At 42.7% G+C, this 12,812-nt stretch overlaps 2 protein-coding genes across 7 annotated transcripts; one reads left to right on the forward strand and one right to left on the reverse strand.

Annotated features, from left to right (window-relative positions):
- Nucleotides 1-91: 91 nt before the first annotated feature.
- LOC124188772 (peptidyl-alpha-hydroxyglycine alpha-amidating lyase 2-like) lies at nucleotides 92-2,585 on the forward strand. 3 transcript variants are annotated; one of them, XM_046581623.1, is made up of 7 exons: nucleotides 92-288; nucleotides 422-658; nucleotides 765-916; nucleotides 1,187-1,385; nucleotides 1,501-1,894; nucleotides 2,025-2,131; nucleotides 2,239-2,585. In XM_046581623.1, the coding sequence occupies exons 2-7, from the start codon at nucleotides 479-481 to the stop codon at nucleotides 2,338-2,340; spliced, it is 1,134 nt and encodes a 377-aa protein (XP_046437579.1). In that variant the 5' UTR covers nucleotides 92-288; nucleotides 422-478; the 3' UTR covers nucleotides 2,341-2,585. The 3 variants fall into 3 exon arrangements, with proteins under 3 accessions (XP_046437579.1, XP_046437577.1, XP_046437578.1); XM_046581621.1 differs by having other exon boundaries at nucleotides 141-288; nucleotides 422-670; XM_046581622.1 differs by having other exon boundaries at nucleotides 275-658.
- Nucleotides 2,508-11,969, reverse strand: LOC124188773. Of its 4 annotated transcripts, none has more exons than XM_046581627.1 (6): nucleotides 11,628-11,969; nucleotides 5,760-6,025; nucleotides 4,138-4,185; nucleotides 3,970-4,068; nucleotides 3,729-3,820; nucleotides 2,508-3,647 (listed from the first exon to the last, which is right to left on the reverse strand). In XM_046581627.1, exons 2-6 carry the CDS (start codon nucleotides 5,851-5,853, stop codon nucleotides 3,537-3,539), a joined length of 444 nt encoding a protein of 147 aa, XP_046437583.1. In that variant the 5' UTR covers nucleotides 5,854-6,025; nucleotides 11,628-11,969; the 3' UTR covers nucleotides 2,508-3,536. The 4 variants fall into 4 exon arrangements, with proteins under 4 accessions (XP_046437583.1, XP_046437581.1, XP_046437580.1 ...); XM_046581625.1 differs by lacking the exon at nucleotides 11,628-11,969 and adding an exon at nucleotides 6,110-6,249; XM_046581624.1 differs by lacking the exon at nucleotides 11,628-11,969 and adding an exon at nucleotides 6,114-6,244 and having other exon boundaries at nucleotides 5,760-6,027.
- Nucleotides 11,970-12,812: the final 843 nt, after the last annotated feature.

The raw sequence follows: 12,812 nt of genomic DNA on the forward strand, positions 1-12,812 counted from the left end.
TGCAGCAAAACCAAAAGAAAATGATTCGACATCTTTTTTATTCAGAGAGTCTGACGTCAGATCAAACGTCAGCCCACGCATATTGGGGGCAGGTGTGAAAGACGATACTACCAGCCGGAAGTCGGTCATGCAGGCGACGGCGCCGTTCGACTCCATATATTCTGCTGTTGCTTCTGAAATGTGTGGGCATGAAAGATATTGATCGTCCTCTAAAGGCAAAGTCGTCCTGCGCCGATGGCTCTGACGTACTCTAAGACAAGTCCTCGCTCATTGGTCAACTAGAAGAAGGTAAAGGTTCCCCTTTTATTTTGCCTGTGGACCTTATTCTCCATTTTAATTCTTTGGCACACGTCCTCCAAGTTGTATAGCCCATCTCCTCAGGTGTTTATATTCCATTTGTGTGTTGTTTTCTCCTTGGAAGGGAGTTGGAGGATTATAACGGGAAATCTCCGGCATTGTGTGTGGAGAGTCAGTCATCATGGAGAGATACGCCAATGTAGTCGTCGCTGTGATCGCTTTGTTGTGTTGTCTCCAACCATTTTCCCAAGCCAAAAGCTTGAAAACTCAACTGGAAATTGACGAACGACAATTGTTGAACGTATTGCCGTCCTGGCTGGAACGACTTCGAAATAATTTGCCATCCAGCCTGACCGGAAGGGTAAAACCTTTGGTATTATTTGAGTTGATGTCGATGAAGTATTTCTTAGCCACAAATTATTTCATCACACACATATGTCGTGTCGTCTGATTTTTGTTTTTTGTAGAGTGTGTCACCGGATGTGTCAATCCGGAAACCGGCCGAGGTTTTGAACTGGCCCTCGATTGAGTTGGACGTTGGCCAAATCACCGGCGTGGCTGTTGACGAAAAATCAAACCCCGTTATTCTACACCGCGGAAATGTCAAATGGGATGGCGGGTAAGATTCAAAACCTCCCTATAGATCAAATGTGGAATTTTAAAAAATTCTTGGAATAATTCAAACAAAATGTCAAAGTCCTAACCAAGGCCATCAATAATGTTTGAAGCATTTGACGCTGTAGGGGGTTCTTCTTCTTCTTCCAAAAAGCAAAACATGTTTTGGATTAAACCACAAATTTGATTTTTGGAATTGTTTTTGTGGTTAAATTGTTTTGCGGTGGCCGCCATGTTTGATGACGACTTTTAATTCATTTTTATTCCACCGCAGTTCTTTCAACAGCGCCGGACATTACGCCAAGGTTGAAGACGGGCCGATCAAAAACGACACGATCGTTACTTTGGATGCTGCCACTGGCTCGCTGGTCGACCATTGGGGTTCAAACTTGTTTTACATGCCCCACGGACTAGAAGTGGATGCTGAGGGCAATACATGGGTCACCGACGTGGCATTACACCAAGTTTTCAAAGTAATAATAATCGTGTTCATAATAGTTTTTTCTATGTGATTGACGGCCACCTTAGGCTTTATAATCGTACCATCTATTTTGACACGTTGCCATTTTCTGTCCGCGTCCATTTTAGTTCCCCAAAGGAAGTCGGGTGCCAAGTCTGACGCTGGGCGAAGCTTTCGTGCCCGGATCGGACGAGAAACACTTTTGCAAGCCGACAGACGTGGCCGTCTCGTCGTCGGGCATCTTCTTCGTGTCCGACGGTTATTGCAACAAGAGGATCATGAAGTTCGACCCGACTGGCCGCCTGTTGGACGTCTACACGGGCGCGTTCAACATCGTGCACAGCGTGACGCTGATGGAGGAAAAAGACGCTCTCTGCGTGGCCGATCGTGAACATTCCCGCATCGTCTGCATCCACGCCGGCCTCAAACAAGGACCTGGCCAGCCCACATTCGGATCTCCTTACGGCTCGGCTGGTCACAAAGGCAAAAATGTTGGCCGAGTCTTCGCCGTCGCTGCCAAAGGTACCGAAATAAAACCGCCGGTCAAACTAGCACGCGTGCAAAAGAAAAAACACGACGGCGTTAAAGACCCAGACGCTCGTGAAATATCCACATGCTGATGGGCATTTTTTTCTCTTTCTGTGTGTCGCAGGCCAGCAGCTCTACGCCGTTTTCGGATCCATTTTCCTGGGCATGTCTGACGGCAAGACATTCGACTTGGATAGTCTGAACACCTTGTCTCGCTGGACTCCTTCCAATGTACGTCCTGTGTATATCTTTCATCATTTCGGTTCCAAAATTATTCATCGTGTCGCTTTTGACTTGATTCAATTATTATTGTTTTTCTTTTCTTACTGTTTATCCAGGGATTTGGCAGTCCTCACGATGTCGCCGTGTCTCGGGACGGTGAGGCTCTCTACGTCGTTCAAATCGGTCCCAACAGCATCCACAAATTCGCCCTCGAATGAAGCACAAATTTTTAATTATACATTCCTCGATTAAAAAAGAGACACGAACCTTCTCTGATGTATCCAATCAGAGTTTCAAATTATATTGCACGGTAAACAAAAAGGTATACAAACTACTATATAAAACAATATGATGTTGACGTTGAAAGATTAACAATTCCCCGCCGTTTGATGTTGTCGACAACACGATATCGTGAATTTTTTATTCTTTTAATTTGTGATTCTCAATTAAACGTTACACCGTCGTTTACAGTTTCAAAAGAAATTTTTTTTTTTTAACAAACCAAGTTTTGTTTCGGGTGCAGCGAGTCTCCATCTTGAATGATTCAACTAAAATTGTTCCATAATTAATTTTTTTTTAAGACAGTGGCGATCGCGGGCGTGAAAAAAGAAAGAAAAGGAGTAACAAATATTCAAAAGGGGAAAAGGAAATTTCTAATTAGAAACGAGCAGAACACACAGAGCAGAGAATTTCATATGAAACAAAGATTCAACACGGTCTAGCCAGCCAGGACAAATAATCGAAGCGCAACCTTTAGCGGTGAATTAGACAACATCTACTGGTGATATTTTCGCTATAGTGATGTCATTCATTTTCCAGTAGTTGGAGTATTTACCGAAAGGTGCGCCCGCCTAACCGATGTCCAGACCCTTTGGTTGTGCTAGCTTACTGTCACGTATTCATTCATTAAAGAAAGAATTCAATTAAACGCAGACGAGCCAAGGAAAGAGAAGTATATAAGGTGATTTCAACACTAAAAACAGCAATCGAAAAAGTAAAAGAAAAGTCTACAGAACTGATAGGTAATAATAATAATTAATTAATTACATCAGGATGACCACTCACTACCAAAGAACGAATTTTCATTATGTAAGAAAAACGGGCAAATGTTATAACTGGGAGGGAAGATGATGAATGAATGGCATAGATGGGGTACTGTCCTTTTAACACACAACTAAAATGGACCTACAACAACGGGAGAACGGACCATATGTTTTTAGTGTTTTTTTCCTTTTTTAAGATGTACAAAATTCAATCAAGTCTAAATAATTTGATGTTGTCGAAAATAAAAATGGCAAACCGACAATAGAAGGGACGAACCGGCCCATAAAATCCCAAAAGGAAAAATGAAACAACAAGGCGTCGTAGGCGGAGAGTTATTTAAAAAAAAGGCTTTCCCAACGCAAGTCCGTGTTTAGAATTGGATCATGAGTAAAGCCAAAATGCCGGAGAGAACGACGCCCAGCTGTTGTTGGAGCCCTCCTGAGCTTTGGTTGCAATAATTCGAATCGCAGTTGCAAATTTCCTGTTGAAACGAGAGGCAAAACAAAGGAATAGCGCATATAATTGAATGATGATTCACGCCATGACTCGTCGATGGACATACCTTTGTGATGGCTTTTGAGGTTTCGTTGACGCAGTTGCCCGTTATGCTGGACGTGTTGGCAGCGCAGTTGCGGTAGAAGAAATCTAATCGACCTGTCACAACAGCCGCAAACAGTCGTGAATTATTGTCGGTTGTCGGGTATAATAATATTCAGAGAGAGAAATCGTCGACCAGCCCAACAAACAATCGCCCCATAAAAAAAAGTCGACTGTGGCAGAAGACAATAAGGAAATAAATTTACCATTTTTATCGAAGACGGTCACCGTTTCGCAGCCCGTCTCGCAGCTATGCGTCCGAACCGACTCGCTGAAATTCTTGCGAGTGCAGACATCCACGCGATCTTGTGTGCCAATTCATTTTTATTACATTCGTTAAAATAATTCCGAAATAGAAAATGAGAAACACTTACTGGAATCAGCCGGCGACCAGCTGCAGACGTAGCACTGAACGCCCTCCACTTTCATTTTTGAAATAACAACAAAAACATTACATTAAGAATTAGCCTTTTTCTATGACTGTACATCTGTTGTTTTGCCAAGCCCTTGGCTCAGTTATTGGACGTTTAGATGGGTGCGCAACACAAACATTCGGTAACTCTCAACTGCCGGCGACTTTTAGTGAATCAACAAAAAGGTCGTTTGTTATCTATTTCCAGTCGCAATTGATGGCATGTACACGCATATTACCTACCGCAGAGAGACTGGCGACGATGAGCTTCTGTAGTCTCTAATCTATTAAGCGCGTTACATCTCTTTGGAAGTTGTTCAAAGACAACAACATTTCCCTTGTTGTTTTTAGTTTTTATTATACCGGAGGAGATGGTAGGCAAACAACTCTAGACGCGATGAAATCACGGCGGTTTCTGTCTGTGTGTGGTGGGTTATTCGTTTTCCTCCGCATTCCGCCGTTTTCTCATTTGAATTGGAAATCGACCAATGTGTAGAAATTCTTGGGATGGTTCCAGAAAACCAACTCATCTCCGGTTCGTTTCTTCCTTTGTGTGTCTGTCTATGTTTGCGTCATTTCTTTTTTTGTTTTTTTTTGTCATCAACATGGAAAGCATCTCATTACACTTGTATAATAATGCGCTGTAGTTTTCTCCCGTTTGTCACCCAGACTCTCTCTCTTGTCTCAATCCCGAAAATGTTTCACGCCGTGCAACACCGTCGGTCGTAATCGCTTTTTAATCCGCCCTCATTTTCTTCTTCTTCTTCTTCTTGCAATTTAAATTTCATTTACGACCCAGTGAGTCAATAATAATCTCGTCCCCCCTCAACACAAAACTGGTTATTCCCCCCAGGATTTTGAAAAAAGAAAAACGAGTTTTCCCACACCTTTGTCCTTTTTAGAGTTTATAGATAATGTTATTCCTCTCCCGTAAGATGTTTTTCTTTTGGCTCGTTAACGTTCCTCTCTGTACATTCAAAAAACACAAGAGTGAACACTGAACACGCTTGTTATAAGGCGGGAGGGTTAGTACAACGTCCCGGCTGTGGCAGCATATGAATATTATTAAAGCAATATGAAATTTCCCTTGTAACATATTTTCTCCCCATTTCATCTCTGCTGGCGCGATGGATTGTGTGTGGGGGAGAATATAAGAAAGTAAAGGCAATCTGATGGCTGCGTGACTGACGGCATCAGCCACCGCGAGATGACCGTGTAAGAGCGGCAATCGTCAACGGACGGGCGGCACAAAAAAAGAGGCGCGTGATGGATCGGGAGGCGCATCGATCCACCCCGAAGAATGAAGAAGAAATCAGATGCGGATTGGCCAGTCGCCAGTTATTCACTTGGCAAAATCAGACGGACATATGTACATGTACGCAATTTTGGCAACAGGGGTGGAAGGGGAAAACTTGGCCCAATCGGTGGCCATCCATTAGACAAGATGGAAAATGATGCGTTTAACTGCATTTATCCCTGCCTTAATACGTTAATCGTCTGTAGACACAGACACAAGGGCGGTGCCCCCCTCCAATACATGTTTTCTATATAATGTATGCACAATGTCTGATGATATAATGTTACCTGTTTGGAGGGTGGAGAGACAAAAGAAACCGACCAGGACCACCGTCGTCACGGGCAGGAGGAACCAGTTGGTGGATGAGGGTCGTCCCAACATGTCGGCGTCGATTTCTTTCTTCTTTTTCTTCTTCTTCAACAAACAAGTGATTGATGAAGATGACCGGATTTGGCCTTTTGTCTTCTTCCAATCAGCAAATCCAAATGTCGTCAAAGAAACAACAACAACAACAACCAACAACAGCGATTGGAGATGGGCGCTCCTTAATATCCTGGAATGTGTGGAACAGAAAATGTCGTCAATTCAAAGAAGAAGAAGAAGAAATCAACTGATCCAGTCGAGTCAATCACTAAACCTTGTGTGTGTGTACATACAAAGCCGAGTCTCAACTTGTATTTGTACACTACAACAATCCCTCCGCTTGGTGGGGTTATTCTTTTTTTCCTCCCGCTGTTGGCTTGTCGATCTAATAGTGTACACTGTGCCACTGCTGCTGCCCTGCCTGGCATGCCAACAAACAAAAACACACGGGAGGAAAACGGGTTTGGCAAGTGGACGCGCCCGCGCATCGGGATTTTGTCGCGTCGCTATAAAGGTGGGGCCTCCTCAGCAGCAGAAGGAGGCCGAGTTAAATTTAAAAACTTTGCTCCTAGCTCCTTGCGCTGGTTTTGTTTTATTTTTCCATGTCGTTCCAGACATGAGGGGGATAACAAATCAACGGAAAGAAGTTTTATTCTGTCCCGTATATTTGCCCGGCTATACATTACAGTCCAGTATGTGTGCTTCTGTACATGTATGTATGGCGTGTTATGGGCACTGCCCCCCCCCCCCCTTTCTGCTATATTATAGGACACGCAGCTTTATCCGTGTTATAGACAGTTCTACTAGTCTGGGCATCTAAGCTTACGGAGAGATGGTAATCAGGATACATGGACTCGGTGACGTTGGGCTCCATCGATTGGCCTTCATTAGGGCATTTGTGTACTCACACACAGGCATCAGTCAGAGGCGACTTTTTTATTTTTACAGGGGCTTCACGATTCTCTCTTCGTTTTTCTTGTTTTCACCCCCGTCGAAATGCAACGATCCTTCAATGTCCGTGTTAGGAGCCCCTCCGTGTTTTCAAGTTTCTCTTTTTCCCCTTGGCCGACACAAGGAGTGAGACGGAGCCGATAGAACCTTGGCAGCCCCACCCTCGGGAGAAAATGAAAAAAAAGGTTTGACGAGAGATTGTAAACCCCCAATAGACAAGGCAAGCCCCGGTCAAGAGGGATCGCAGGAGAGGCCGCATAAGGTGGTGGTGAAGGAGAGAAGCCAAAGTCCAGGTAACGTACGAATACGGTGACGTGATGGCGCACTACACTTGAAGACATGTGATGTATGAGCTGCTCTGTGTGCGTACGGTACATTTCTCTCTTCTCCTCGTTCGGTCTGGGTCTCGATGACGGGCAAATCCCGCAAGCCCCAACACAACACACCACCCCCCAAAGGAAGAGAAGGATTCTCGTGAGTTTCTCCACGACATTCCATAATGTTGCGCCAGCTCTTTATTTTTCATTCGAATAATAGTAAACGTAGGCATCATTTGTGGATAGTCTTTCCTCGTGAAGTTGAACACGAGAAAAAGAATAAAAAGGTGCAGAAGAAGAAGAAGAATAAGGAGAGAAGATCTGTTTTTAATGAAGCACTTTGACAAGCTGCTGAGCCGCACCGCACGCGCGTCTCTCGCCGTCCCCCCCAGTCCGTCCCGCCGTTTTTTTCCTTTTTTTACACCGCGGCCGTCACGTCGAAGCCCAAAAAAAGATGTTGATGGCCTTTTGTCTTGGGGCTCTTTTTGTGTCGGGGGGGTATGTCCCGAATGTATAACCCACCCACTCCTACAATCGCATAATAACTAGAAGGAAATGTTGGGGCCATCTTCCACCTGTGTGTAGTGCCGAGCCACAGCAGCGCCGGAGTACGACCAAGAAGAAAAAGAGAATGGCGCATTGAAACGCAAAGAAATGACGGCCGCCACCCCGCCGAGATGGGCGAATGGTAAAATGCAGCGCAACAAGACGACGACAAACGGCCGTTTCTTCTTCTCCTCGCCATTGTCCGCGCGGAGAATCACATTCCGTCCGTCCGCTTCTTTTGTCCGACAAAGTTCCTGGAACTGCCACACAGCCGAGGAAAATTGAATTTTTAAAAGAAGAAGAAGACGCAATTTAACTGCATGGCGACACGAAAGATATTTGACCAAATGGTCGTCCATTGCTGTACAGCGCCAGTCGTTGTTTGATCTTTCAATTTCCAATCGTAAATCGTTTCATTTCATCCAGCGAATATAATCATGGCTGCTGTCCACTGCGGTTGATTATTAGAGGACGTTCAACTCGACCCTGCGTGGCGTGAATTATTATATTTCTCTTGATAGAATAAACTTGTGGCGCGTGTTAGAATTGGAATGATAACAAATTGTTATTAGATGAATTTCCTTCGTTTCCCCGCACTACCACACACCCCCACACTGGATTGTGGCGACTTTCAGATGACTCATGGAAGTTATGAGACAACACTACCGACGAGGCGTGGGCGCAGCAACCGCCGTCGGGATTCAAACGGTTTCCATATCTATTAATATCCATCCGGATGAGAAACGGAAGGGGCCAAAAATATCAATTTTCTTTCGCTGCCAAGCTTTTCCCGCAAAAGAAAATAGGGTAAAACAACGAATTCCGGACAGCATCTCGGATACGCGAATGCCGGACAAAAAAGTCGATTTTTTCAATTTACAATTATAAAAAAACGACGAAATATTAACGAAAACTAATGAATGAATTTCAAAATATGACAGGGGATACACAATTGAGCCAAAGGGCATCTAAAAATACGCTGTATTAATTGAGTTATCATGAAATGAAATTTCTCAATTTTTCTATACGGCTGACAACTTTGGCTCTGTGTTGTCAGTTAGTAAACATATTTTACGGGGTAAGGAATTTCTAAGGTTAAAACAAGAAAAATCCCTTAACTAATTATATCAATCGATAGAGAATTGAAAGATCTACAATATTATATAAGGTTTTGTCGTTATTTTTAAGAATTTTCTTAAATATCGATGAAAATAGAAAACAGGCCAAAATGCGAATGTCGGACAGCTGACGCGAATTCCGGACAGAAAATTTTGAAAAATTTCTATTTTCTGTTTTTTAATATGTCTATACATCAATCGACGCAGAATTGTAAGGCGAATCGATTGATGTGCAATGTTTATAAGTTTTTTTGTATAGTTTTTCCACTATTTAAAAAAAAAGATTTGAGCGACAAGAGGATCGAATCTTAGCAGATCCAAAAAAGCTGTCGTCATAATTTTTCTTTCCCGTTCCACTTGTTTATCAATATTTTTAAAAGGCGTAATAATTCAGTAATTTTAGTGAAAAAATTTTTGAAAAAAATCGAGCAGTTAGTTTTATAATGACTACCATTCCCCAAAATGGTGTATCTTTCGTCCGGAATGTTTCTTATTATAAAATAATTAAAGTCTTTGTGATTTTTAATTTAATTCCCATGCCCGTAACCCCATTTTGCTTGAAATTCCCCCAAAAATGTTCGAAGGGCGTAAATTTTTTTTCAAAATCACTTATATGTAGCGTCAGTCTTGCTCCCATAAGGAGCCATGATGCGAATTCCGGACAGACTACATAGTCCGCTCGCTAATCGATCTTTATAGTTTTAGACAAGTATCGTTCTGGCAGTGTGGGTTAAGGTCCGCTTGTAAACGTGAAGGTTGAACGTTCAAATCTCATAACTGCAATAACGTTAAAATTAAATAGCGTGATGGTAACAGTTCAGATTATTTTACTTATTTCAATAATTGTTACAATTATGTATTATTGAATATATTTATGGTTTAAGAAGAAGCCATTATTACGTATGAACCTAGCTGATGTCCATATTATTTTTGTTTCAATATGTCTGTTGCTTGCTTTGCATTTCTAATTGCATGTACGACTAAAAGATTTTACTAAATCTTTTAATGCAGATTTACCCTTTGCAGGTATCGAACGTCAGTCCTTCCGCATGGTAGGCAGATATTATACCGCTGTGCTATGTTGTTATAGATACGACGGATAAAAAGTAATGAAGTGTTAGTCATATTTTTTCCGTCTGCTGTCCAGAATTCGCATCAAGGGCTTTATGGGGAAAGAACCTTCATTAATTAGACGAATTATATTAACGTCATGTTACCATTATGCAGCTAGACATAAAGAGGACTTAATTCTACATTTATTGATACCAATTTTTCTATAAAAATCTTAACTCAGAAATTCTAAGAAAATTTTCAAATTTCGGTGGTTTTCGGACATTCGCGTCACGTATGGGCGACTTTCTATTTTAATTTCTCCAGAATTCCAATACGGATTTCAATTTCGTTTTTTGTTTTAGAATTCTAGGCCTATTTGTTCTTGTGAAATTTAGTAAACGAAAGGGATTTTCAAAATATTAATTTTATGTTGTTAAGTCGTTTTGATCCCAGGTCGAAAAGTCTTGGCAGACGAAAACAGTTTTTGACAGCTCAATGTTTTGATTTTTTAAATCGAAATATCTCAAAATACTTTCATTGCACTGTACTATATGTCTTAAGCAATTTTACTAAGAATTAAAAACTGCATCGATTGATATAATTAGTTTTTAAAAATATTTCTGTCCGGAATTCGAAAAACTGTCCGGGGCATTCGCGTTTTGTCCGGAAATTCGCATTTCGGGTTTACACACAAACGCCATAAGTCGGATCGCTGTCCGGCATTCGCTGTTTTACCCTAATAATACTCGTCTCGTTTCGGGCTGCGTGACGACGAACGTGTCGGAATGCGCCCACGGCACTACACATGCGACACTTTTATTTGGCGCTTAATTCAAAGTTGCGCGAAAATTTGTCGTTCGCCTCATCTCCGGGTCCCATCCAGCGGCTACCGGTTCTTTCGGCCATGACTATGTATAGCCTTTACAGCCAGTGACATCCAGGGGGGAAACTTAATTACACACAACCCGTAAGGTAATATAATCCACTTTAATCCCGCAAAAAATTCCGTGCCGTCATCCGCTCAAAAAGGGGAAAAAACATAAACGCGCGAACTTTGAAACGCGCGGACCGGAGATTTTTCAATTCTTTTTTAAAATATATAAAAAGAGAGTGAGGGGGGATTAAATTTTCTCCTTTCGACCGGACGTCGAATATCAACGGCTCATCACACACATGAAGCGCTACATTAAAAGAGGAGCAAAGTCCCGCCGCTGCTGTTGGCACACGGAAATTGAGCGCGCGGCATAACCGACCAGCCCCGAAAATGTCGGTAAAGAGGCGGCCGCCCCCTTCTCCCAACGGGGGTATATGTATATAGGTGCTCGCCCTTCAACTGCTGTAAAATTCACTTCCCATCGCATTCATAAATTGGGCCCAAGTAACCAAAAAGAAAAGGAAATGTCTTGTGTCTTTTCTGAGGGTCTGTTTTTAAATATTCCCTTTTCTATGTGCCGTGTAGTATGACATGTAGGAAGAAATGTTTCATCCGCTCCTTTTGCACTTTTACTCCGTGGGAACTGTGCCGGGTTTTTCTCCTTCTGTTTTTCTTTACATATACGATTGCGGGAGTCGGTTCAACCAGTCGGGCATGGAAACCGCACGCCAAGTACAACCTTGGTCGATGTTGTTGGGTTCGTGTGGGTTTGTTGGCACTGGTGAAAAAACCCATCGGAAAAGACCATCAATCAAAAAGTTCCTCTGGCAAACTTTGAATCGAATTAAACGCGGGAAAAGCGCTGGGAAATTTATCCCGAATGACATCAGCCTTTAACATGAATATTCAGAGAAAAAAGAGGTTAAAACTGACCTTTTGGATTTATTTTTCAAATCAAGGATCGGGTGTCGGATGGTTTGGTAATCGATAGTTGAGTATAAATCCTTTAGACAGTGGAACGGACTGCACCAAGACGCAACGTACACGCTAAATATTTAAAAAAAGACGGGCCGAGCAATAGGAATAGGAAAGGAGTGGAGGAAAAGGAGTGGAGGACACTGACTCGACTTGTGTGAATGATCGCGTCGCTGTGAGCTCACTGAGCGTGGAAAGTTGAAAGAGACGGGACAAAAGTGCTTCGACGACTGCTGATGCCAACAGCCCAGCTAGTCCCGCCGACCTGCTGCAGCACAGCCCAGCAGGGACCACAACAACAACCCACCACCAACAACATCCTCCCCCTTTTTTCTTTACACCCACTCACTCGGGGAAACGAGGAGAGACGAGAAAGAGAGAAAGAAAGAAAAGAAATATAAAAGAGAAATGAATAAGAATGAGGTAAGAAGAAGAAGATAAAGAGAAGGAAGGAACCCTCCCGACCGAACGAATAATATAAAGGTACGTAGTAGATACGGGGGGAAAAAAGGTAGGAAGGTTAGCGTCTATTATTAATCGTGATGTACTGTTCAGAGTCAACTCCTCGTAGTACCGGGCGAATGTGTGCACAGGTGAGTGGTTTTTTCATAAGAGAAAGAAAGAACAAGGGAGGGCGAGCATCCGGTCCCCAGCAGCAGCAGCTCGACAGCAGCAACTCAACAGGTTCTTCCTTCTTATTTCTTTTCCTTTTTCTTCTTTCTATCTGTGGCCTTTTTAAGTATTTTTTCTTTTTCTGATATTCGATTGTTTATTCTCTCCCACCTTTTCTTTTATCACTAAATAAATTTCTCCTTTTTTAAACTTCTTTTTCTTCATTCGTTTCGGTTATTGCCTGCGCTTCGATTCATCATCGTCTCTCATCGGATATGCTCCACCTTTTTCGGTGAACTGCTGGCCGCCGACGACCGAAGAAACTTGTCGGAACTTTGTTTTTACTTAACGTGCCGTGCCGCTTATCGTTTTTCCTCCATCTCCTTATTCCTTGCCCACCCGATGGTATACAGGCCTAGACGTTATTATTATTCATCATCCACTTTGCTCGATAATTGATCAACCATTAAGGACGAGACGGGGTGAAATCAACAAAAGTCGGGGAGAAAAACAGCGTTGAAATTTTGATTT

Source organism: Daphnia pulex, chromosome 2 (assembly GCF_021134715.1).
Source record: "Daphnia pulex isolate KAP4 chromosome 2, ASM2113471v1".
NCBI classification, from domain to species: Eukaryota; Metazoa; Arthropoda; class Branchiopoda; order Diplostraca; family Daphniidae; genus Daphnia; species Daphnia pulex.

What these genes read in the sequence shown, in the direction of transcription:
- LOC124188772 (XM_046581621.1), top strand. Translation starts at nt 479, where the DNA reads ATGGAGAGATACGCCAATGTAGTCGTCGCTGTGATCGCTTTGTTGTGT. An exon ending in CCGGAAGGGTAAAACCTTTG is followed by an intron (nt 671 to 764) that starts GTATTATTTGAG and finishes TGTTTTTTGTAG; the next exon opens with AGTGTGTCACCGGATGTGTC. An exon ending in AATGTCAAATGGGATGGCGG is followed by an intron (nt 917 to 1,186) that starts GTAAGATTCAAA and finishes ATTCCACCGCAG; the next exon opens with TTCTTTCAACAGCGCCGGAC.
- LOC124188773 (XM_046581625.1), bottom strand. An exon ending in CTGGTCGCCGGCTGATTCCA is followed by an intron (nt 4,069 to 4,137) that starts GTAAGTGTTTCT and finishes TTGGCACACAAG; the next exon opens with ATCGCGTGGATGTCTGCACT. An exon ending in GACCGTCTTCGATAAAAATG is followed by an intron (nt 3,821 to 3,969) that starts GTAAATTTATTT and finishes CTGTTGTGACAG; the next exon opens with GTCGATTAGATTTCTTCTAC.